Genomic DNA, 22,267 nt, shown 5'->3' with positions numbered 1-22,267 from the left:
TCCTCTCAGATGCTTTATTTTGGTTTCGTCCATTGTGTTTTCCATTATAATCGCATTATCGGACTCCAGCTGTATTTGCATGATGATACACCCAAACACGACGCTGTACTGCGCTTATTTCACCGTAACCTTTGCCAGAAAAGTCGCCTTCAACAGCCCAATTCCTTTCACAAAGATAATACCTCTTTGATGAGCGCGATGATTTAATTACATCCTTTTCATTCTGGACCGAAACTCACTCAAGAGTATTTAATACAACACAATGCCCTCCTTCCCTCTGACTCGTTTCCTTGGCAGTAAAAACGTTCCAAACCAGAAGTCCATAAAAGCCACAAGTGCAACAGATGAGGAGCAGAGGTGGAGCACGAAGCAAAGTCGAGGAAACACGCAGGAGGGGGGCTTGTTATCGACTGTAACAGATAGGAAGAACAATGAGACATCAAGCTGCCGTAAGGTGAAGAATAAAAATCTGGAATTATACATGTTTTGTGATCAGTTTTCTGGCTGCTGCAGTTTATTTTAAACAATCCAAGAGGAGCAGAACTGAGCTGAGCGACATCTGGGGAAGGTGAGTTTTTTCCTGTACCAGCTGCTTGTACTCTCCTGCATCACTGCTTGGACACCACTGATAGGACACTGGTTTACAACCCAGACTCAATTTATCTAATCATTTATTAACTTGGAATGATATTGCATGTGTTCCTGGTTGGCTGGTTGGTATGACTCAGATCAAAGGAGAGATTTTGTGTAATTTTAAATGGAAGGAATCAGGAAAAGTTCCCTTGGAGTGGTGCAGATTGGTTGGATATGGGACACCCAGGTGATGACATCCATGTCACCTTTCAGATTTTCAGCTGCCGCATGAGAAAAGAAAACACGCTGAAATGGTTTCACTAATGTTGTAGAGATGAGTGCAGAAGATTTTGTTTGCATCCACAACTTAACTTTTTCGTAACTCAAGAAATTCTTATCAGCAGCATTTGAACCTTGCACTGCCTTTCTGTAAGAGCCTCCCCCCTTATGTCTTTGGCACACGATCATTCGGTCTACTGTCCCTCTTCTTTGCAGAGACTCCTTCATGAAGGCACGTGCTGCTGATCTGACTCAAGGTATCAGAACCTCTCCGCCTTTTACTTTCTCCTCACAAGCCTCACTTTTACAATTGTCTTTGATATTACTCAATTTCTGCTCAAATCTAGAGTAAAGAATGTGTCTCGGTGCATGCTCGTATCAGGTTCTGTCACCAGGTTTAATGATCCTGACGTCTCCCAAGTATCTTGACAAATGAGCTCTTTACTTAGAGTCTTGTGTTTACTGTCTTTGGGTCAGTTTTTACGTCATTATTCCCTCTGACTAAATGTGTTTCCATGCTGTCATTCCACGTGTCTGAGCACCATTTTCATTGTCCTCACTCTTTTGATTGATTTATCTTTGTTTCTGTCAAACATAGTACATCAAGGTTAGAACTGGCATATACCTGGCTAAAAAAGTAAACAAAGAATATGAATATACGGATATGGTGTCAGAGTAACACGCTGTTTTTTTTCCGAAACAAAACTTCATCCTCAGTGAATCGATTTTAGGGAAATTAAGCAGTGTGGGCCTTTTAATTTGAACTCACTGCCGGGACATAAGCAGAAAGCTGAATGAACATGCTGAGGATAATGAACTTTGGCAAACATGTGATCAGACACTGTGCTGACTCCCAAACTGTGCGCGTGTGTAGGTGGCGATGTGGGCGACTGAGGCAAAATGTGTGTCTGAGTCAGGTTTTCTTCCTCCGCTTGTGGTTACTAATGAGGAGCCGGTGTTTTCAGGCATGTTTGCTCCTCTCCCCGTCTCTCTGTAAATACACTCAACCTTAAAAGGCCATTTGCTGTGCGGCCTAATGGCTCTGCAATCCCCAAAACATGCTTTCAAACCCAACAGTGTCCACACAAGTGTTGTAATATGTTATTTTGCATGTTTGTTCCCCCCGGTTGACGCCTGCGGCATGTAAATATGTTTTTGTTTGACCAGCTATGAGCAGGGCTGAAAAAAACACAAGTATTTGTTAGGCGTGTGTGTGAGGAGGAAATCAGTGTCCACGGCAACAGCGTCCCTGACATGACCTTGTGTGTTGCCTTCACAGATGGCGGGAGATAAACACAGATAAACGGAGGAAAAAGTTCCATCTTCAGCCCGACGTCAAGGCAAAAAACAGTCTTCATTTGTGACAGAAACTCTGCTCTGGAAACTGTTTTGTAATCAACGAATAAAGAGTCAGAACTTGAACAATGGCGTCCGACAGCCCAGCTCAGGACAGTAATGGGGGACCACCGTCTGCGCAGGAGTCCATGAAGCTGAAGAAGGAGATCTCCCTCCTTAACGGGGTGTGCCTGATCGTGGGGAACATGATCGGCTCGGGAATCTTCGTCTCACCCAAGGGCGTCCTCATCCACAGCGCCTCCTATGGCCTCTCTCTGGTGGTGTGGACCATCGGTGGGATCTTCTCCGTGTTCGGGGCCCTGTGCTACGCCGAGCTGGGGACCACCATTACCAAATCTGGAGCCTCCTACGCCTACATCCTGGAGGCCTTCGGGCCCTTCCTGGCCTTCATTCGCCTGTGGACGTCCCTGCTGATCATCGAGCCGACCAGCCAGGCTGTCATAGCCATCACGTTCTCCAACTACATGGTGCAGCCCATCTTTCCCACCTGTATCGCTCCATACGTGGCCAACAGGCTGCTGGCTGCTGCTTGTATATGTAAGTAAACGTTTAGAGTGTGTTTTATAATGATTCTTTTTTTTTGTGAACAATTATTTTATAATGATTCTTTTTTAAAAAACAGTTCTAAGAGTCTTCTTGTTTCATTTCTGAGACGCAGCATGTGAGCTTTTGAGACTGGAGAAGTGAAAAATGGTGACGATATGGCTGCTGTCAGCTGTTCTGCTGCAGAAAATCTTGCTGAAACACGAGTTGAAAGAGGAACTGAGCCACCCTTAAAATCTCAGTTAGGACGAGTAAAGGGGAAAAAGGTCGTTTTGCTCAATCTGAGCGCAGTGATTTAGAAATACTCTTCACACGGGATGTCACAGCTTTTTCTGATCGGGGAACAGCAAGAAACACAAACACACACACACACACACACAGGGGGTAAATTCTCTGGATTGCTAAAGTAACCGGTACAAAAAACAGGAGCACATAGAGCTGACAAAGTGCATTAATTAAACTAACCGCTCACAAAGGCAACCAAGTTGAGAAGCAAAGAAATACCAACACTTAGGAAACCGGACACCGAGACAACAGGCCAAACGCAGAGCTTACTGCAGTGATGAACCCCAGATAAACCCTGACATTCACCATGTAATGTGATTATATTGTTCTCGTTTCTATCGTTTACTATCAGTAAGACTCATTCATCCACCCGCCTGCTTGAAAGGAATGTGCGGCCTAACATTATGAATAAAAGCACACTCTCAGTTGTGCCATGCACTGATAAGCAGCGCTCAGCTCAGCTGATAGCTGTGAGGTAAAGTCCTCACTGCAGGAAGACTCTGAGCTGAGAGGCTAAAACACTCTGACAGCTCAGCACAGGAGTCAACCATAAAAGTAAACCAAGCTAAAACTTCCTGTCACAGATGGCCTCATTGATACAAAAATCAAAATAAAACAAGAGAAATTGAGATTAGGAGACGACCTGCTTCAATGTCGCGTTGGCCCATTTCAGTCAAGGTTAAAACACAGTTTGGATCACACTGTTTGAGTAAAAGACTGGCGCGCATTTCCTGTCAAAGACAACATAAAGACTGTAGAGCGGAGGGGAGGAACGCGATCCTGAGCCCATGCAGTGATTTCCACGACCGAATGGTGTCTGTTTTCATTGCATTGAACACTGAGTGCTGGCTTCAGCCTTGACCCCGCAGACAGAAATCTCTCCTGATTCTTAAAAAATGTGATATGATATCAATTTGTTATCTATGTGCTCATTGGTGACGAACCTCCTCCTGCTTTTTCTTCTAAAAGCCTCTCTTGGATTCTCTTTTTACCATCAAAGACTTGAACATTTAATTTCTCAGCCAAAACTGAAGCATTTTTAATCAAAAGCACAACATGTTGACAGTATTTTCAGAAGGAATCATCTTTTGACGCTCGTGTTGTCTCAGGTTTGAGCAGGTGGAATTAATTGTGGTCATTTTTATTGTCTGATATGTTGCTTTTGTCCTATTTTTCACTGGTTAGAATGACACGAAAGCTTTTCATTCTGTGTTTTTGAGAAAAACGGGGCTGTACAAACGTGCTGAAGAAATTGCTTTAAAAAAAAATCTCCATTCCGTCTCACCTGTGGTCTATATTTGACCTCCACTACCAGTCAGCCAGCCTCTTAAACTTGATCTCCCACCTCCCACCGTCCTAAGCTTTCATTGTAAACACACTGCGGCCCTACTTCTGTGTGGCAAAGCCTCCCCTCTCCACCAGCCGTCGCCGGTTGCCTCCTCCTGAGGTGTTGTGTTCTGTTATGTTTGACCGGACGTCCTGTCGGGCTCAGACCTTGTTATGATCCTTGGGCTGTAAAAGCAGTGGATAGTGTTGCGAATAATTCGTCTGGAAGCGTCCTCAGTGGTCAATACTAGGAAGAGAGCCGTGATGTAAACATCCAACCAATGTGGATGAACCGTTGACGCACATGTAGATAAAATATTTCCTGTCAGCTCGTTCTCAGGTGGATTAATTCATCAGCATCCGTAAGACGTGTGGCGTCAGGAAAAGGTTGCACAACGAGAGAAACACTCCTCTCAAAGAGGGAGGTTTGATAAAAATCAGACATCTTTTTCTTTTTTTTACTGAAACTCAGTGTTGCACCTGAACAACAGTGTTTATGAACCTAACAAGGAGAGGTCTTGTGCTGATAAGACACCAGAGAAAGATAAAGTTGCAGGGAAAAGCACAACATGTTCTCCAGGAACAGCGACCCTGTTCAAGGTGAAGGAGAACAACACGTCAGAAAAATAGCGGCCTGGACCTCTATATCTTATCAGACGTTTAGGGATCAGTAAGAGCAAAGCGCTGAAACTTTGAACTGAAATGTATCAGGTCGGTGGCGGTTTCTGAGGTTTTAAAGCTCGTCTCGCTTCCACGACTGTACCTGCGTGTCTTTGTGCATGTTGCAGTGTGTGTGTGTGTGTGTGTGTGTGTGTGTATGTGTGTGTGTGTGTGTGTGTGTGTGTGTGTGTGTGTGTCGGCCCTCTATGTGCTGCTCTCAGCTGTTTCCTCCTCGGACAAACAACAGTCCGGCCGGTCCGCTTGAGTCAGCAGCAGCGTTTCCTCAAATCAGCCACACGGAAACATGCTGCCGCGCTGAGTTTACAGAGCAAATGTCTCCACTGGAGCCGTTGACCGAATTGTTTCTGTGAGTGACACCGAACGTGCGTAACTGGTGGCTCGCCCACAGGTTTGCTGACCTTCGTTAACTGTGCCTATGTGAAGTGGGGCACGAGGGTCCAGGACTTCTTCACCTACGCCAAAGTCATCGCCCTGATCGCCGTCATCATCACTGGCCTGGTGAAGATCGGACAAGGTACAAAGCCAGTCACTAACTCACCTTCCTGCCAAAGCTTAGATGATGAGTAGACTTCTGCACATGACATCTAACAGGGTTAAAGCACCATGGATTCAGTGAGCTTCTCGGTGTCATTGATAGTTTCTGTTTTTCCAGGTTACACTCAGAACTTTGAGAGCATGTTCGCTGGCTCCTCTCAGGATCCAGGAGACCTCGCTCTGGCTCTGTACTCGGCTCTGTTCTCCTACTCCGGATGGGACACGCTCAACTTTGTCACAGAGGAGATCAAAAATCCAGAGAGGTGAGCAAAGTGGGACATAAGACATGATGGAAGTTGTTTCTTATCTATATGTATAAAGGGACAATCACTGGCTCGTACACCTGAAACTGAACACACAGGGTTTTTAATTTGGATGATGACTGTGCTACCTGAAACCTGACTGAGACTCGAGATGTTTATGGTTTAAAATGTTTCTGTTTAATAAGATAGTCTGATGTCAATGTTCTGCAGGAACAGAATGAGGTCTTCCTCACGTAAACAAATCCTCATTTGGTTAATGATCCGTCAGCGTCAGGAACATGCAGGACACAGTCTAAGTTAAGATTAATGCACATTTTACAAATCTGTACAGATTTACTATTAAATTTCTGATTTGTGTAACTAATGCTTTGCACATAAAGATGAATTATCTAATGTAAAATTCCAGCAGGTAAATCCTGGACTGTAGTTTTACACAGAAAAGGAATGAACAGCAGTGACAAACACAACATTTAAAGACGGGGAAGAACTGCTTAAGGATAAAATATATAATTTTCTCATATTTCTCAAATCTACAACCCTTAGAGCTTGAGTTTGATTTCCTGTAGCAGAATGTACCCGGTCCTCCTCCACTTTTAACAGATTTATGCATGACTTTTCCCAGGCTAAACATGCATGAGTGGAGCTTCAAAAACCTCCCTGTTTTACCTTCTGCACAACAGAAATGCTGTTGGTCCAGAGCTTCATAAAACAATATAAAACACAGGTCTAGGAAAGCCAGAGAAAGATCAGGAAGGTGTTTGGATGTCTGAAAGTGTGTGCGTGTTAAAGCTTTGAGCTGACTTTGATTCACACAGCCAAACCCCGATCAGATTAAATGAGACTGCACGTGTGATTGGATCTAAAGGCCTCTCCCAGAGTTCCCAGGGAGATTAAGTGACAAACAACTTCACCTCATCCTGATCCTGTCCCACAGAGACTGTAAACACTCTCCTCTGTCTCCCTCTGCTGTTTGTTTCTGTGAACTGCAGGAATCTGCCTCTGGCCATTGCCATCTCCATGCCCATCGTAACAGTGATCTATATTCTGACCAACGTCGCCTACTACACCATCCTCCCCATCAACGCCATCTTAGACAGTGATGCTGTGGCTGTGGTGAGTTCCTGTGATCCTCAGTAAATAATAGAACTGAAGGTGTACATCAAACCAGCGCAGCTTCCGTTAAAATCCACTTTTTGTTTGCAGACGTTTGCAGATCAGGTGTTCGGCGTGATGAACTGGACCATTCCCTTCGCCGTCGCTCTGTCTTGCTTCGGAGGACTCAACGCCTCCATCGTGGCCGCCTCCAGGTGAGAATAACACGAGATGACGAAACGCCTCTTGCTGTCTCGTGTCACTCGGCACGTCCCATCGTCTTATCTTTTATCTCAAAAGGCTGTTCTTCGTGGGCTCCAGGGAGGGGCAACTTCCTGACTTCCTCTGCATGATCCATGTCCACCGCTACACTCCCATCCCAGCGTTGCTCTTCAACGTCAGTGAGAGCTCATTTTATCTTCTGTTGTCCTGACATTCGGCGGCCGTTTATCGTCACATTTCTCAGTTTGACTGAATCTGAATCTGTTTTTTTTTTTACTCCAGGGCTTCATGGCTCTTATCTACCTGTGCGTTGAGGACGTCTTCAGGCTGATCAACTACTACAGCTTCAGCTACTGGTTCTTTGTTGGTCTGTCTATTCTGGGGCAGCTATATCTGCGCTGGAAGCAGCCCGACAGGGAGAGACCCTTAAAGGTAATTTGATTTAATTGATTTAATTTGATTTAATTAAAGTCTGTGACTGATTTCTCCTTAAAAACATGGTCCTCCGGAGCTAAAGATCACATCATCTCAGAATGTTCCTCTCTCATTTCCTTTCACAGCTCAGTCTGGTCTTCCCCATCATTTTCTGCCTCCTTACCGTCTTCCTGGTGGTGGTGCCGCTCTACAGCGACACCATCAACTCCTTGATCGGCATCGGCATCGCCCTGTCAGGGGTGCCCGTTTACTTCCTCTGCTGCTACACTCCGGCCAGCAAGAGGCCGCTGTGGCTGCGCAGCTTCATCGGTAAGACTTGACGCAGGTTTCTCCCCGTGTTTTCATGTTAAAGCAACACTAGAGGAGCCCGAGAACCCTAAAACGAGGAGCTTCTGACTCATTTTGCAGCCCTGCAGCAGAACAATTTCCTTTACGGCCGGTTGACATTTTTGTGGTCTTTTGGTGGTGTCTTTGTGTCCTCTACAGCATGACAAAAAAATTCTTCCATTTTCTTTTTTTTATTAAAATAAAAAGAACAGAGGGATGTAACAGAAATGTACATGGTATGTTGAGACATCAACATCTGGGTTTCTATAAACAATTAAATAAAATATTAAATAAAATAAACAGGAGACCGAGCAACCTTTTCCTTAGACAGAAGAGCTGTGTATCAGATTATGAGAAAAACTGAAACAAAACAAATAAATCCCAAGAGTTAAAGAAATAAATAAATAAAACAAACCAAAAGACAAAACACCACCACAAAAACCAAATCTATCAATTTGTTAACTCCACGAAATCTGGCCGTGACTGTTGTACATAGGAGACCCACTCTGACCACAACTTAATAAATCTGTTCATTTGTATACTTCATTAACTATATCCTTCTATTCCTCTATTGTGGAGGAGTCAGTAAGCAGCCAGTGCCCAGTGAAGGTTTTTTTTACAAACAGAAACACTAAATAAGTAATTGTTGAAGTGCCCTGGGTGAAAATCATCTTTCCCTAAAATAAAAAATACAAAACTGGAAAGGTATTTTCACATTAAATATACTTTCCAATGTTTTGTGTATCTCTAACCAGAAATGTTTTATGACTGGACAATCCCAGAATATATGCCAGTGATTTGCATCCTGGCTCCCACACCGTCTCCAGCACCTTGAAACCTCTCCTGTGAAGTGTGTTTTCTGCTTAATAAAAAATCTCTCACGCAGAGATTTGCTTTAATGACATGTGGATCACTTAAACCACAATATTTAGTTGAAAATAGGACAAAAGCCACATCAGTTTAGCACCGGCACTCGTTCACTCCGGTCATGCTGCTGCAGTACGTGCAGAATGTGGTCTGACATTGTTTTGCTGAGATAAGCAATGCCTCTCTTCAAACGGATGTCCTCTGGATGGCTGCATGTGTTGCTGCAAACGCTGTTCAGCATCAATAATGCCTTCACATATGCACCCATTCAATAATAAGATAAGAAGCTGGATGCTGCCCCTCCTCTTTATCCCAGAGGCATTTCCAGGAAGAATGAAGGATTTACAAGTCAATCCACATGATTGCTTCAGTTTGGGTCCAGAGAGGGAAACAGCATTTTTGGACCTTTACAGCACTCTTTAAAACACTCTGAATTGCCTTGTGTACGAATTGTGCTCTACAAATAAACTCGCCCTGCCTTACAGGGTTGTTAGGCATGAGTTTAATTCTACATCTGACATGAACTCTGCCCGGGGACAAAGATTTTCAGGAGGTTCCTGAGTCCGTGGGGTGATTTCCTCCGCAGAATCATGTTTTTTAACGGCTGAAGTTCACAAACGCTCATGACTGCTTTCCACTTCTGTCTCTGGATTCTCTGAATATTTCAGTGATTTAGAGTACATATCAGACCATTTATGCATTTCATGAAGTTTAGATTTTTCATCAAACAACAGTAAGCGATAAACTTGGCTCCCGGCTGCTGAGCATGTGCAGGATTGCGAGTGTGGGGGAGTTTTAGGAAAACTCCGCCTTCTCAGATCTCTGCCATAGACGATGAACTCACTATTCCCTGAGAAACTGTTGAACAGTTTGACAGAAACATTAAATTTCCACCTCGCAGTGATGTTTAAAGCTTCAGACAAAAGAACATCTGAAACCAAAGCAGAGATGACATCAATTCTAATTCTAACAAACGCTACCTGCTCATGTCTCTACTGGATTTTATTGTCTGTTGATCAGTTGACTCCTCAGGTGACCTGTGTTTATACCCGTTTATTCAAGGGAGCATTCATCCTACTTTGGGAACTTGTGTTTTTTATGACATGAGCAGGTTTTGGTCTATTACCTGGAGAGTAAAACACTAAATTGGCTCACTTTTTTTTTTCATTTTTCACTCATTCCCTTTCACAGAGTAGTGACTCCCTCCCTGTTTTTACTTTAGAAAGACTCACTTTAAGTTTGTTATCTATTTTAATTACAAATAATATTACTGACCTGATGCTGATTAATAGAATTAGTTATTGCATGTTCTAGAGAGACTCGAGCCTGAATTATTACCATCATCAGTGAATAACTTTTAATAACAAATATATAGCTGTGGCTGAATTAAGTTATTTCTGTTTGACCATCTATTAGAAGCCCTTTAGGTGACAGTTTGATTTGCACCATCACCGTCATTTCTTGGAATAATCATTACAGCGTTTAGATTTCATAAGACAACTCTGTGGCTCCCATTTGAGTCCAATTTCTGAATGATTTTACTTTGTTTACAAACAGAAAATGGTTGAATATGAATGTTGATGGACTTGATGCTTAGCTTTTATATGTGCCTTTGATTTCATTGATGTAAACTTTAGTTGGAACAGCTGGATAAAAGTGGCCTTTCTAACCGTCCTCCTGTTTCTGCCTCTTTCAGCCAAATCTGGCGTCCTGATTCAGAAAGTGTGCTACTCAGTTCTGACGGAGATGGATGTCGACAAGGCGGAGTAGGTGCTTGGATCTGCCATCTAGCCAGAGACGGCTGACTCAAAGAGTCGGAGCCTGAACTCTTCCCGACCCGACACCTCATCAGACGAACATTTCGGGTCCGAGCTGAACGTGGCTCCCCGACTTATCAATCGGGTGCTTGTTGGCTGAATTTCACTCGGGACGACATTATGATGCTCTCCTGAAAATGTCACCACCATTTCCTACTGCAGGACTGCTCATCTTTGTAGAGAATTATTTAATTGATGTACCAAGTATTTTTGTGAAATTGCACGCGTGAAATACTTTTCTGATTTTACTTGAAGGCTGCAAATCGTTGTCGAATTGTTCCGAGTCGGCGTCTTTGAAACCGAAACAGCCTCGTTATCATCACTATTCGCACAAAGAAAAATGGGCAATAAAAGATATCAGACAATGCAACTCCACACTCACTCATGTATGAAAAGGTTTGTAAAAGGTTTTATACTGTCAGCTGTGAAGTAAAGGGCTATTTTTACAAAAAGGAACTCGTTCTCCTGCAGTGTCTGATTCAAACGACTCTTTTTTTAAATTTTTATCCCCAATAAGCAGACGATGTGCAGCGCACTCACGGTTAAGCAGAATATCACGACAATCACCAAACTTTTTTAAAGGCAGAGTTTATATTTTAGCTGGAATAATACACAATCACAACCAAGTCCCGACATTTCTTCTCTTCCGAGTATAAACATATACACAATTCATTATACTGTGGAGCCAACAGCCGACGGCATTCATCCTATGGTGTCCTTCCACGGTCTTGCTTTGCCTTGAGCTGGCTTCTCTTTAGTGGATGCTGCGGCTATGGGGGGCGTCTGCTGGAGAGGATTGTGGGTAAAAGTCTGCCTCAGTGGACCTGCAAAGTAAAAGGGAAAAGCTTAGATCCACTGAGTGAATAATACACACAGCAGAGCTCAATGTGAACGCATTCATATTTGCATTAGACATGGAAGTGCTTCCAGATAAAAGAACATATAAAGTATTTGATAAATGGCTGCAACCAACTGATTATTTAGCCTTTAAAAAGACAGCTGCCACAAGGACCTGCCACTAATCACCAATAAATATATATAAGCCGAAAGAATAAGGACCAAAACATCTAAGGTTTGCTTCTCATAAAGACTTCAGAAAATAATCTGAACAGGTGGAACTGACACTGAAACTGTGAAACTCGGTGGCTAAGAACCTATGCAGACATAAAACCGCTAAACGGTGGTTATACCAAGAAAACTTGTATTTCACAATGAAAATAAGAGATTTAGCAACATTTTAACACCGTTTTCTGTTGTAAAATTTAGATAAATGAGTCCAGAAACCAAACTAAAGCAGCACTGATCATTGCTGGTCTCAGTCTGTGTGCAGTACTCCAAAAAAGCCACAAGAGGGCGAACTTGCCCCATCCAATGAAAGGCTCTTTTTTTCTTTAAAAGGATGTCAGTCATCTTTTAATGGTCTGAAATATTCAAATTTAGTTCTAAAAAAAACACTGAATTGTGTATTATATCAATGTTTAATGTAATTTTTCACCTTTTCCATTGAATCTCTACTTTTCTTTCATCTAATCCAGAGTCATTACACACAAATAAAGCCTAATAAGGAACAATAATTGGTCCCACTGACCTTTGGAAGCGAGATCCAGGTGATTCTTTATTCTCTTTTCCCTCTCTTCCAGCTGATGAGCCAGCTGAGCGTTCTTCCAACCTAAAAACCAAAACCAGACAGAAATAATGAGCAACTTTCTGATGTTTTAGTAAATGAACCAAGAAACGCATCTCAATCTTGCGACTCATTTCTGTAACACAAACCCTTTTTCATGCTTTCAATAAGTCCGTCATTCTGAGGCATGGCGGAGTCCGGGTGTTTGATCCTCTCGGGGATCTTGAACTTCTCTCTGACTAAGGGATGTCTGAGTAGGAAGACTTGACACAGGGAGAAGCAGTTTGAAGTCAGCCAGTAGGTGAACACCGCCTGAGGAAAAAGCATTTTTAAACTCAGATGTTGCTGCAGCAGAGCTTTAAGTGACGGTCCAAACAGAAGACACTGACCGTGGGGAAGTTGATGGTGAGAGGGAGGATGATTAAAGGCATGATTCTGAACACTGTCTTCATGGCTCGCAGATTGGGGTTGTCAAAACCAGACTCTGCACCAAGCTGAAGAAAAAGTAAGATCAGTACTCCACAAGAGGTTTAGCTATTCCTTTTTTAGTCGTCTCAGAAAACAGAAGAGCTAAATAAGAGCTGGCTCACCTCCAGGATGAAGAACATGGTCCCAGTGACAGTAATAGGTAGAATATAGAAAGGATCTGCTGCCGTCAGGTCAGTAAACCAGAGGAGACCTCCTGTCTGCATGCTGGGCACCGGCAGGTACGCCATCTTCCTCAGAGCGATGAAGAAGGAGATGAAGACTGGCGCCTGAGGGACATCAACACACACAAACAGAAAGAAAGCTCAGCTTTCGATAAAATCTCTGATGTTAAAGAAAAATGCTGAAGACTAAACAAACAAAACTTATTCTGCAGATAAAAGCCCGTGTAAAAACGCTAAACTTTAAGTCAGAATGAGAGTCAGTGGTTCCCAAAGTGGAGGGCTCAAAGTTATGATGGGATGGGAGCAGAAAGGCTGAATAAAATGTACTTTTTGCAGGTTTGTGATCTGAAAATCAGGCAAACGATGAAACAACACCAAAAGATGCAACTAAAAAAAAAGATGTGACAAGGAAAACCTTTCCTTGGGCTTCACAAGTAAAACGGCTGGTAATAAAGAGAGACCACATCGTGCTGAGTGTGTCAAAATATCAGCGTCTGACCGACGACACGAAGCCAAATAAGTTGCGAGGCCACTTTCTCCTGAACTCTAAAGAAAAGCCTGCTGATTTCTCTAGGAAAACAAATACCACACATGAGTGTTGTGGACTTCATACGTCTTCATTGTTCACTTTTTAATAATTTAACAGTTTTACAAAAGTGTATTTATTTGATTTCAGACAGTTTTTATCTTACAAAAATCCAATATTTATATGTAGAAACATAGTTTTTTGTGGCGTTTTTGACTTAGTGGGAAGCTGAAAGCGATGGAAACTATTCTATTAAAAATGCTTCCCCTGGATTTTAACACTCGTTTGTTTCTGATCTATAAGGATGAATGTATGTTTAAATTTGTCTTGTGGAAACTACCTTTATAGAACTTGATGTTAATGTTTTCTTCTTCTTATGGGTTGTTCAGCTCAAAGGTTTTGAGCTTTGCTAAATAAATGTAGTGAAGCACGAGTTTGAGCTGCAGCCTCACCGCCATGAAGAGATGAACCCACCTGCACCAGAGGAACCAGGAAGCCACGCAGAGGATTGACATCGTGCTTCTTCTGGAATAAGTTCAGATCAGAGTACGCGCTGGCAACTGCAGCAGAAAACAAAACACACCCGCTCGGGATGAGTTGGACACCTAAAAAAAAAAAGCCTCAATACAAGGAAAGAGAGGAGTAAACACTCACATTCAAATTTGTTTCCACTCTGCTTGGCCTCATTCATTCTGTTGGTTAGTTTAGTGATCTGAGGAAGCACGTTGTTCAGCTTGGCTGCCTCTCTCTGGCCCTTCACTATGAAGGGAAACACAGCCATACGAGCCAGAACCGTTCCTGTACAGAAAGAAGAAAGTAGATGAGAGACGACGCATCAATATAAGGAACACGTGACAATCAGATGGTGACGTAGGCTGCCTTCACCACTTTAAAAGAACTGCTGCTTACCTACAACAATGGCCCCCCACCAGGGCAAACCCACATCCATGTGAAAGAACTCCAACAGGTTCTGGATTAGACCCACAGGTGTGTTACCGCCCAGTCCGAGCTCTGTGAGCCGAGATTCAGCAGCCACGGCCTGCAGGACGTCCGCTGCAGTGGGGGCCACATCAGCCATCTGCTCCCCGACCAGCTGAGTTAAAACAGGGGTGGAGTCCACAAGTGGAGGAAGAGCCGAGCCGTCTGCCACGGACGCTGCCACGGAAATGGTTTCAACTGGGATCTGAAAGCATCAGTGACGGAAAAACTTTGTGAGCTTAAACGGGGATAAACCGAAGGCCCGAACTGTGTGAATTTAGTCCCGGCCACCTGCTCAGAGAGCGTCTGCGTGGCGACGGGGATGGAGTCAGCAGGCACGGAGATGGGGGACGACTGCAGGACAGGAGGCGCCATCGAGCCATCATCAGGTGGGATCTGTAAGAATCCGTCACAGGTCAGTCGCAGCGCAGCAGCTGAATCCAACAGGGACGTGAGTTTTAAGATTAAAACAATGAATTTATAGGGAGAAGACATTTATAAGGCTGGATCAACGTCATCACATCACAGATGGTACAGCTTGCTCTGTTCTGTGGATAATCTATTAACATAAACTGCGCTATTGGATATAGGAATAATACAAATCATAGAAAAGGTTTCATGCCTGCGTTTATTGCAAAGTTGAGCGGCAGAGGAAAACCTGGAGGTTACTCTCACCTGTGAGCTGTTGTGTCTGACTGCGACTGCGTTCACCCAGAGGAGCTTTCCCTGGTGTCTGCGGCCCAGCTGGACGCAGGTGGAGCGACTGCTGCACCCAAACACCGTGTGCAGGTTGGACGTCTGGAGTAACCGCTGTTTGGACACCATAAAAATCAGTCATCTACAGAAAGGTGAGCTACAAGTACTCAGGCTGTGCAATGGGTCGGACTAAACAGCTCTGAGCTGCAGTGATTTTTAGCCTGCGTTATTTTACAGAAATAACAAAAATAATAAAGAATGTTAAGTTCAGCAGAACCTAATCCGGACTGGTGGATGCATCATGCTGTAATCTGATTTATAAGGAAGCTGCAGAATAATACTGCATGTTGGTTTTCCACAAGTTTAATGGTAATAATGGAAACTTGGTCAGCTAATATCACAGATTGGCTGACAATATGGACAGTTCAGGAAAATTAAATACCTCGAATATATAAATCTGTAATTTTGGCATAGTTTAACCATTTACCTCAAGACTTTCCTCATCAATAGCTGCAGTAGTACAACAAATAGGTGATTATTTGTGTGTGAAGGTGGGAGAGTAGATGGAACATGAAGGCTGCATTTCTTTTTCTGGCAACATCTGGCAACAACTACCAGGTTTCATTTCAAGAAACATTGTGAATAGGTGGGTAAATATTGAAATTTGAGGCACATCTGGGACACTTTTTGCAGAAAAGTGCAAAGGCCTTCATGGATGATGCACTCTGCGAGGGTTGTCCTAGTATGTTTCAGGTGACAGATGTTTTATTTATATAAAACCCATCTTCTTTTAAACCTAGTGTACCTACTGAAGGTAACATCACGCACTAAAGAAACAACGATGGCTGCTATAATTCTTGTTGTCAAATGATTTCTGTCTAAAATGATTTGAGGCAGATATTTCTTTAACTGTTGTAACAATCAACTGGTGTGATACTGGTTTGGCATTTGTAATAATTCACCCATAACATGCTCGTGTCAAGCAAACAATTGATTTGTTATATTAACAAATTAAATAAGCAATTTAAATTTGAGCAATTTGCCCTTTATGAAGATAAAACACAAACAAAACAAACAAAAACAGCCAAGAACGTTTAAGTTAAACCTGGGATATAGTGACATCTGACGGCAGAACCGTGTTACTACAACACACAGCAGTTCGCTGTAAACTAAACCACGACTAGTTAAAAACTAAACCTAACAAGTCAACGATTCACAACATAACAAGTACGTCTACTCCATGAGGAACTCTCTGTTTGTTATTTACTAAACACGTAGCTGTTTACGGTTGTTTAGGGCCTGTGAAGCCACAGAGATGCAGCGATTACTTCACTAAATAATGTCCTAAAAATAAATAACGGCAGCATGTTATGAAAGCAAACCTTTAGCACCTCCAGCTAAAATACTTATCCTGTCCTCTTTGGAAACCACTATTATCTCACAAAAATAAGCGGCTAGGGCGCCTGTTTTTTTCCACAGTCGCTGTCAAAGTCACACAGGAGACACGCACTCGTAACACCGTGAGCATGCTAGGAGGCTAGCCGGCTAGCCTGCTAGCTGCAGAGAAGCGCTGTTTACGTCTGTGGTTCAGATGCAGGAACAGAGCAACGCATGCCAAACTGTAATGTCAACATACGTGGTTCCAAACGTCTGAAAGATGGTGGTTGCCCCGGCTCGGTTTCCCAGTCTGCCGCAGGAAACATCTTACTAAGCAGCCCGGAGTCACCCCACTCCTGATGGCAGCCATGTTGGCATGAATAAGAAGCTTCTACGGTAAGCGCGAAGTGTCAATTCGCTTAGCCTGCTGCAACGCACTTTGCGCAGGTTTTTTCTTTTTGTTTACTCGCTCAGGGTCTTTAAAATAATTATGTTCTGATCTGATCAGATAGCCCAGGTAACAAGTGAGAAGTGCTCGTCACCGATGAAGAACTATTTCCCTCTCATCAAATAATCATTTTGGAAACTTATACTGTGACTATCAACTTCTCAGGTTTGACGATAGATTAACTGGATTAAAAACATGCAGCTGTGCATGCTGTGTTGATTATGACAGAAACGTAAATGAAATATTTTAAGAAAAATAAATGTTTCCGGAGAATATTTTTCCAAAGTTTATTTATACACAAAGTTAATTTGCTTGGAAAAATATTTAAATAAAATAAAAACAAGCGTTAAGCAAAGTGATGTTGAGGAATCAAAATAAAAATATTTCTAGCAAGTTTTTCAATTGAAATATCACATGCCTCTTACATCCTGAATGATTATATACAAGGTGTTATACAGTAAAACGGCAAAACACCAGAAAACATTTTATAAAAAAGGAAGATTTTAAAAGCTCTAACAACAAAAATCAAAGTCATGATTCCTATTCGAAACCATTCAAAGTGAATTTTTAAAGCGACATCATTGTCTTGACACATTCCCCACATCCCCTGAATGCATCTAAGAGATTCCCAGAAATGACAGGATGAAGAAGCGCTGTGATGAAGGCTCTGGGGTGGGCTGCTGTCACTCAGCCTCCGTTAACCTTCCGCACCATCTGCACAACATCAGACCCAGGCTTGACTCCGCATTGGCACAGAGGCGCAGAGTCATTATCGAGAGGCATGTCTCTGACGATCAGCTTCACCTCACCGATACTCGATCCTGCAGCAGAGAAAAAAAAAAACGGAAGCTTGCAGGTTATCTCTAAATATTTCTTATGTGTTTGCCGCATTTAAAGTTGTTGCTGTGCTACTGGATGGTGTCCTCGTGAAAACAGGCTCTTTAAGTGTCGTTAATCATCTTTAAATAACTTTGCGGATATTTAAAAGTAGTTTAAAAAGCTAACTGATTATTTTTAAGACATTTAAATACATAAACATTAGTTTAAGTAACCTACCTGACTTGGGAAACTTCTTGAGTGAAAGCTCCTTCAGCTGCTGCACCGTCGTGTGCTGCTGTGGCTTGTTGTTTAGGTTGATTGTCCCCAGTTCACCATTGTTGGAACGAAGCGTGAGTGTACCTGCTCTGCACATCCTGACTGTGTTTGTGGGGAGGAAGCTGTAGTCTGTGTTGTTCTTTTCAGATCAGACGGTTTATATAGCCATCCGATTACGTCAGAGAAGGGAAGTCCCTTTCATTGAATAATTCATCATTATCTATTGCGATTATAACCTTTGAAACTAACCCAATCCAAATCAAATAATCAACATTTATGATACAACACAAATCAAACTGCATACAATCCAAGCTGTAAAACTGTAAAGACTCGGGTTTGTTAATGTAACAACCCGATCATGGTTGCTTATATATGCATATTTTGTTTGATTAATCCTTCTTTGGTGTGTATTCCAACATATTAAGGTTGTATTATGCCCCACGTGGTGCATTAGTGTTTTTCATGCATCCTCTTTGCTCTTTGTGACTGAATAAAATGCAAACTGAAGGTAAACTCCCTGTAATGATTTCAGTGTCTCAAATCATTTTGAAACCCACCGTGTGTCGCCACATTATTTGAACCCTGCAGGTTTCACACAGGATTGTTTTTTTTTAGGAAACTGCAGAAAGCAGGCTGACATTTTTAAATATGCTCTGTTCCTTCTGTCATAAAAAGCAACATCTGATGTTCAGCCTTTATTCCCAAACTGTGTGCCCTGCAGCTTTGCAGGAAAGTCCCTTGTGTTCCCCTTGTTTTTTTAAAGTTACTTTCATTATCGTTTCGATATTTAGAAGAAGTCACGTGGCTTACTGTTATGATATTGTATTTGCCATTTCCTCTATAGTTATTTTTAGTAAACTTACTAACTAACATCTTTATTCAGGTTTGTTCAAACGTGAGACGTCTGTTTCTCTGCATTTTCCCTTGTTTTTTTGTTTTTTTGGACTTTGTCCACAAACTTTACAAATGATTTGTAGCTGTATTTGTAAATGTTCAGTATTTTAAGCTTCTTCTGTCCTTTTCCATTTATCTTCATGCTTTAGAGTATAAATGGTAAACACCGACAGTTTATGCTGCAAACGCAGCGTTAGACTCCATAAAACAGGATGTTTACTGAAGCTCTGATGGTATCAGTGTTCACGTCATCCAGCAGCTGTGTGCAGCACGCGCAAACGACGGACCTCTGTTGATCGCCCAGCATGGCACGTTCTGTCACAATGTTCAGGTAAAACGCTTTTATTCATCGACAGCAACGCTTGCGCGCACCATGCTTTTCGTTTTTTTCCGACAATTGTCTTTTAAAAGCTGAACTGATGGCAGGAAACTCTTTGCATTCTCAGTCCTGTGGTCTGATCTGTAGTCGCTGGTTGTCTATAAAAAAAAGTCGTACCAGGAAATTTGGCAGCGTGTTTTCATTCTTATTAAACCTGCTCGTGCGGAAGCGAGTGTGCGTATTTGGATAATAAAATGATCTGTTTAGCCGCAGCCACATTTCCTTGTTCAGCGACATCAACGAATCAGAAGGAGTTCACTCATCCAGTTTGTCCGATTTTGCTTCAGAATAATCAGTCGAAATCTTTTGTTTGATTTTGTTATGCAGTATATTGCACCGTCAAATAATCCGACAAGTGATGGGCTCAAATGCATCAACTAAACAGGAGAAGTGTTATGATCCCCTTGACCTCACGCTCAAATTTGTTGATGCAGAGGATGATCTGGACTGTAAGTAGTCATTAAATTTCTTTCATTTCTGTTGTAGAGCATTACACTTTACAAGATAAGGTGTATAGCCTTGTGAATTAAACTGAAAATCAACATTTAAATCATTTAAAATAGTTTAAATAGTTTTCTGTTTGTGCTTTTTCCAGTTTTGTGTGAAGGTTTCGCTTCTCTGAGAGCGCAGATGTCCTGTGGGCACGCTGTGACCCCGATGTCTCTCACCAAGTGGTGCCTGAAGCAGTTGGAAGAGGTATGCTATCATGCTAACAACATATTTACTTGCTTGGTTCCAAACTGTGACTCTGATGACTAAGTCGACTTCTCTGCTTTCCAATATTTCAACACAGGGTGAAAGCAGATTTGCCTGTGGCCAGTTTGGCTGTGGTGCAGAGTGGTCCTATGCAGAGGTTTGTAAAATGGCTCTTCTGACCCCTGAAGAGAAGGAGCACTTTGAAAAAACCCTGGCTCTCAATGCCACTGACACCAGATCAGTAAGTGTCATGTATTTAGTGGCTGTATGTGGAAAATTGTAACTTAAAAATTGTGTTTGAATGCTAAAGAAATGTCTCTAAAGTCTCTGTTTTCACTGATGTGCCACCTCACAGTGTCCTGGATGCAAATCCTCTGTGGTGAGACGGAGTGCATTTAATCTGAGCGTCCGCTGCAGCGTGTGCTCAGCAAAGAGAGGACGAGCATATGACTTCTGCTGGCAGTGCATGAGGGAGTGGAAGGGTCCACAGCCGCGGTCAGACCGCTGTGAAAATGACGGCTGCAGCGACCTGTCACTGCAGACACTGAGAACCTGTCCGGACATCGTCTTTAAGTGTGTGACGGGAGTCACCGGGTGTCCCTCCATCCGGGCCTGTCCCACCTGCGGCTCCCTGCTGGAGCATGGCAATAACAACTGTAAACACCTCTTCTGCCCTCGATGTAAGGTGAAGTTCTGTTTTGTGTGCCTGAAGATTTATACTGAATGTAGGAAAACCAGCAGCATCTCTGGACCGTGCTCCTCTGGTGTCGCCCCCAGACAGACCTCTATACCTGTGTGGCAGAAGAAATAATATGAACACCACCAGGCTGTGTGTCTAAATTAATTTAGATCAGAATAACTGAGGTAATATAACTGTGCCTTATTGTATGTTCTGTCATTTTGAAGATGAGAAATCAAATTTCTGTTTAAAACAACTCATTCTCAGACCAGAATGTGTCGTAACTTTGTTGGTTGTTGTGGGTCCTGAGCTGCATATTTTCTGGCTATATCTCCTTAATATGGAAATGACGTATTTCATGAGGTTAAAATATGAAGTATTAGTGCTTAAACAAGTCCAAATATGCTTTTTATGAGGAGTCGAATACTTAAAAACCCCACAACCGTTAAGAGCGGTTGGTCAGATTTGATTGTTGGATGCTAATATGAGCAACAGCCCACCAACATGTATGATTTTTCTTCTTAAAGTATTGCTTAAGCCTGTTTGGTGAAAGGACTTTAACCCCATGTTGAAAAAAATAAATCACTTGTATCCTCCCACTTCACTGAGATAATTTATTTTAGTTTTAAGTCAAAGTTTTACGAAATCGACAAAGAATATTTTAAAACGTCCCTTTTTATTTTTTACAGTCCTGCTTCTATGAGCTTTGCAAATAGTTTGGTTGTAAAGTGAGACGTTTATAGTGGGTCAGGGTCCACTTTTCAGAGCACCGCAGGTTTTAGGTGCAGAAGCTGAGGTCGGCTTCTTGGTTTAGCTTCAGCTGTGGTTTGAACCTCTGCTTTTGTTTTCCTACACAGAGACGGGAGCAGAAATATCTATACGTCACAGAAATATCGTCCATCATGTCAATAAATGTGATATGATAAATAATTCATAATGAATGTTTTTTTGAAAAGGGTTGTTTTGGGTGTTTCTTTGCTCCGAGAATTCAAAGTACAGAAAACAATATTCCTCTGAGCAGAGACGTGATTTAATGACATCTTGATTGTCCCACTAAAAGTTAGCTGATCTCCATTTACACTCTTTAACTGTTTATGACGTAGCTGTGGCTGTCGAACTGTATCCCACTGTGTTGGATTAAAAGTTAAATCGCCATCATCTGAAACTGTGTTGTTTGCTTGTTTGTTTTCTTTCTTGTTTTCTTTTTCTGGGTGAAAAATTTAGATTGTAAAGAACTGAAAAGGGATTTTTGTTGCACAGAATAAACATGAAAGGCAAAAAGGCTCCAGCAGGAATGAAGCGCCTCCACGAAAGGTTCATATCCACACCGAGTACGACTCCAGGCTGAGAACTTGAGTGAGACTCTGCAGCTGAACATTTTCACCTGTTACACGTCACAACTAACCTTTTTAGATTATTGCTTAAATCAGGATTATTTCTGGGTTCTAAATTTGATGCTCAAACATACATTTCCTCAAGGAAAATAATTATAAGGGGCAAATGGAAAAAAAGATAGATTAATATTCAGTATTTAAAGAACAAATCCTGGTTAAAAGTAGCTATAAATGATCATTTTCTGTTCTCTAACATGTTACATTGTTGTTGTATTGAGTTACTGCTTGAGT

General features: G+C 42.3%; 3 protein-coding genes and 1 long non-coding RNA gene across 5 annotated transcripts; 2 read left to right on the top strand and 2 right to left on the bottom strand.

Annotated features, from left to right (window-relative positions):
* The first annotated feature begins 317 nt into the window (after positions 1 to 317).
* On the top strand, positions 318 to 11,056 carry slc7a7 (solute carrier family 7 member 7). 2 transcript variants are annotated; one of them, XM_075451909.1, is made up of 11 exons: positions 318 to 568; positions 1,069 to 1,109; positions 2,132 to 2,745; positions 5,432 to 5,557; positions 5,696 to 5,840; positions 6,830 to 6,953; positions 7,044 to 7,147; positions 7,233 to 7,329; positions 7,437 to 7,586; positions 7,715 to 7,898; positions 10,480 to 11,056. In XM_075451909.1, exons 3-11 carry the CDS (start codon positions 2,277 to 2,279, stop codon positions 10,551 to 10,553), a joined length of 1,473 nt encoding a protein of 490 aa, XP_075308024.1. In that variant the 5' UTR covers positions 318 to 568; positions 1,069 to 1,109; positions 2,132 to 2,276; the 3' UTR covers positions 10,554 to 11,056. The 2 variants fall into 2 exon arrangements, with proteins under 2 accessions (XP_075308024.1, XP_075308025.1); XM_075451910.1 differs by lacking the exon at positions 1,069 to 1,109.
* Positions 10,983 to 16,826, bottom strand: oxa1l (OXA1L mitochondrial inner membrane protein). The gene is made up of 11 exons (XM_075451908.1): positions 16,711 to 16,826; positions 15,054 to 15,188; positions 14,670 to 14,774; positions 14,310 to 14,583; positions 14,055 to 14,198; positions 13,875 to 13,960; positions 12,815 to 12,979; positions 12,614 to 12,718; positions 12,374 to 12,536; positions 12,189 to 12,269; positions 10,983 to 11,424 (listed from the first exon to the last, which is right to left on the bottom strand). Exons 1-11 carry the CDS (start codon positions 16,819 to 16,821, stop codon positions 11,303 to 11,305), a joined length of 1,491 nt encoding a protein of 496 aa, XP_075308023.1. The 5' UTR covers positions 16,822 to 16,826; the 3' UTR covers positions 10,983 to 11,302.
* A 346-nt stretch (positions 16,827 to 17,172) lies between these two features.
* On the bottom strand, positions 17,173 to 18,124 carry LOC142368803 (uncharacterized). The gene is made up of 2 exons (XR_012767426.1): positions 17,956 to 18,124; positions 17,173 to 17,720 (listed from the first exon to the last, which is right to left on the bottom strand). It is a non-coding gene; the product is annotated as an uncharacterized LOC142368803 (long non-coding RNA).
* Positions 18,125 to 19,032: 908 nt separating this feature from the next.
* Positions 19,033 to 21,800, top strand: LOC142368651 (E3 ubiquitin-protein ligase RNF19A-like). The gene is made up of 5 exons (XM_075450856.1): positions 19,033 to 19,219; positions 19,595 to 19,716; positions 19,863 to 19,963; positions 20,061 to 20,204; positions 20,319 to 21,800. The coding sequence occupies exons 1-5, from the start codon at positions 19,194 to 19,196 to the stop codon at positions 20,772 to 20,774; spliced, it is 849 nt and encodes a 282-aa protein (XP_075306971.1). The 5' UTR covers positions 19,033 to 19,193; the 3' UTR covers positions 20,775 to 21,800.
* Positions 21,801 to 22,267: the final 467 nt, after the last annotated feature.

The sequence above is a fragment of the Odontesthes bonariensis genome, chromosome 19, assembly GCF_027942865.1.
Source record: "Odontesthes bonariensis isolate fOdoBon6 chromosome 19, fOdoBon6.hap1, whole genome shotgun sequence".
NCBI classification, from domain to species: Eukaryota; Metazoa; Chordata; class Actinopteri; order Atheriniformes; family Atherinopsidae; genus Odontesthes; species Odontesthes bonariensis.
The sequence above is the reverse complement of the archived record's forward strand: the minus strand, read 5'-3'. Positions and strand labels throughout refer to the sequence as shown.

What these genes read in the sequence shown, in the direction of transcription:
- slc7a7 (XM_075451910.1), top strand. Translation starts at nt 2,277, where the DNA reads ATGGCGTCCGACAGCCCAGCTCAGGACAGTAATGGGGGACCACCGTCT. An exon ending in TCCATCGTGGCCGCCTCCAG is followed by an intron (nt 7,148 to 7,232) that starts GTGAGAATAACA and finishes TTATCTCAAAAG; the next exon opens with GCTGTTCTTCGTGGGCTCCA. An exon ending in GTGGCTGCGCAGCTTCATCG is followed by an intron (nt 7,899 to 10,479) that starts GTAAGACTTGAC and finishes TGCCTCTTTCAG; the next exon opens with CCAAATCTGGCGTCCTGATT.
- LOC142368651 (XM_075450856.1), top strand. Translation starts at nt 19,194, where the DNA reads ATGGCACGTTCTGTCACAATGTTCAG. An exon ending in CGTTCTGTCACAATGTTCAG is followed by an intron (nt 19,220 to 19,594) that starts GTAAAACGCTTT and finishes TTTGTTATGCAG; the next exon opens with TATATTGCACCGTCAAATAA. An exon ending in ATGCCACTGACACCAGATCA is followed by an intron (nt 20,205 to 20,318) that starts GTAAGTGTCATG and finishes GCCACCTCACAG; the next exon opens with TGTCCTGGATGCAAATCCTC.
- oxa1l (XM_075451908.1), bottom strand. Translation starts at nt 16,821, where the DNA reads ATGGCTGCCATCAGGAGTGGGGTGACTCCGGGCTGCTTAGTAAGATGT. An exon ending in TCCTGGTTCCTCTGGTGCAG is followed by an intron (nt 12,980 to 13,874) that starts GTGGGTTCATCT and finishes GATGTCCCTCAG; the next exon opens with GCGCCAGTCTTCATCTCCTT. An exon ending in CCATGTTCTTCATCCTGGAG is followed by an intron (nt 12,719 to 12,814) that starts GTGAGCCAGCTC and finishes CTTTTTCTTCAG; the next exon opens with CTTGGTGCAGAGTCTGGTTT.